This window comes from Suricata suricatta, chromosome 17 (assembly GCF_006229205.1).
Source record: "Suricata suricatta isolate VVHF042 chromosome 17, meerkat_22Aug2017_6uvM2_HiC, whole genome shotgun sequence".
In the NCBI taxonomy this organism is placed as follows: Eukaryota; Metazoa; Chordata; class Mammalia; order Carnivora; family Herpestidae; genus Suricata; species Suricata suricatta.
In genome coordinates, this window is record NC_043716.1 from 2,502,580 (window position 1) to 2,504,212 (window position 1,633).

General features: G+C 62.8%; 1 protein-coding gene across 1 annotated transcript in view; it reads left to right on the plus strand.

The window, feature by feature from the left end:
• Positions 1-886: 886 nt before the first annotated feature.
• ALOX15B (arachidonate 15-lipoxygenase type B) overlaps positions 887-1,633 on the plus strand; it is an 8,690-nt gene continuing 7,943 nt past the window's right edge. The window contains exons 1-3 of the mRNA XM_029928801.1: positions 887-1,033; positions 1,114-1,333; positions 1,585-1,629. Coding sequence (XP_029784661.1) covers positions 887-1,033; positions 1,114-1,333; positions 1,585-1,629 — 412 coding nt within the window. The remainder of the gene's footprint in view (positions 1,034-1,113; positions 1,334-1,584; positions 1,630-1,633) is intronic.

The following is a 1,633-nucleotide window of genomic DNA, read 5'->3' on the forward strand; positions in this document are numbered from 1 at the left end:
GAAGCAGGCTCCAGACTCTGAGCTGTCAGCTCTGAGCCCGAGGTGGGGCTGGAACCCACAAATAGTGAGATCATGACCTGAGCCGAAAGTTGGGCACTTAACCAACTGAGTCACCCAGGCACCCCTCTCATGTTTGATTTTTTTTTAACTTTTTAATGTTTTTTATTTATCTGTTTTGAAAGACAGAGAGACACAGCATGAGCAGGGGAGGGTCAGAGAGAAAGACACACATAGAATCCAAAGCAGGCTCCAGGCTCTGAGCTGTCAATACAGAGCCTGATGTGGGGCTCGAACCCACAACCATGAGAAAATGACCTGAGCCGAATTCTTTTTAACTTTTTAACCTCCAAGAGGGCGAAGACTGGGTCTTGCCTGGGCAGTATTCACAGCACAGGGCTGGTTCTCAAAATTATTTACTGAATGCAGTAAAATAATGACAGTAGTCCAAGAAAGTGGCGGGGGGGGTGTGGTTTGCAGAGCCTCAGGTCAGGGTTAAGAAGGCAAAGACACAAAGCGGGGGCAAATGTATCTCTGACCCCCACTGGACACCGACTCTCTCTGGGCCCTGTCCGTTACCCAAACCTCAGGACGCCCAGTCCCTTCTCCGCCCAGCCCTGCGCCCCCTCCCCCCCCCCCCCCCCCCCCCCCCCCCCGCATCTCTCCCCTGCAGCCTCCCAGCCACACCACTTTCTGCCCAGAGCAGGGTCATGCATTTGGGGCGACTCTGCGGGCACTTGAAATGTGTGAAATCGGATGGAGGATTGGCGGACTAGACCTTGGCCTGGCGGGGCGGGGCGGGGCGGAGCGTGCCCCTAGAGGAGGCGCGGGAATTTAAGGTCTCACCCGCAGGCCGCCCGCAGCAGACAGCCAGACTTGGGCGGGCACCATGGCCGAGTACAGGGTGACAGTGTCCACGGGGGAGGCCATCGGGGCTGGCACGTGGAACCGAATAGCCGTCAGCATCGTGGGGACCCGGGGGGAAACCCCCCCACTGCCCCTGGACCATTTCGGCAAGGAGTTCAGCAAGGGCGCTGTGAGTGCCTGGCGCGCAGGGGTGAAGCTGCAGCGAGGTAGCCAGACCGGCCTGCCGCTCACTGGATCTCTCCCCTCCAGGTGGAGGACTTCCAGGTGGCGGCCCCCCAGGACGTGGGCCGGGTGCTGCTGCTGCGGTTGCACAAGGAGCCCCTGCTGCCCAGCGCGGTGAGGCCGCTGGCCCGGGACGCCTGGTTCTGCAACTGGGTCCAGCTCACTCCGCCGCGGGGCGCCCCTCTCCGCTTCCCCTGCTACCGATGGATGGAAGGCCCCGGGAGCCTGACGCTGCGCGAGGGGGCCGGTGAGCCTGCGATGGGGAGGGCAGGGCGGGCGGGGGCTGGGGGGAGCGAGCGTGCTGTCGGGAAAGGGAGGGGAGCAGACAGGAGCGCTGGTGTGGCCACTGGGGAGGTTGGGGGGGCGGGGGGTGCAGCCCGGTGGGGGAGCAGGTGACCTGATCCTGGGTGGCTGGAATGGAGGGCAGAGAAGCTGGGGCCAGAGGGGGCGCGGGGAGCGGTGTCTCTGCCCTCCTCACCCATTCCTGTGCCCTCACAGCCAAGGTCTCCTGGGCAGACGATCACCCCGTCCTCCAGCAGCAACGTAG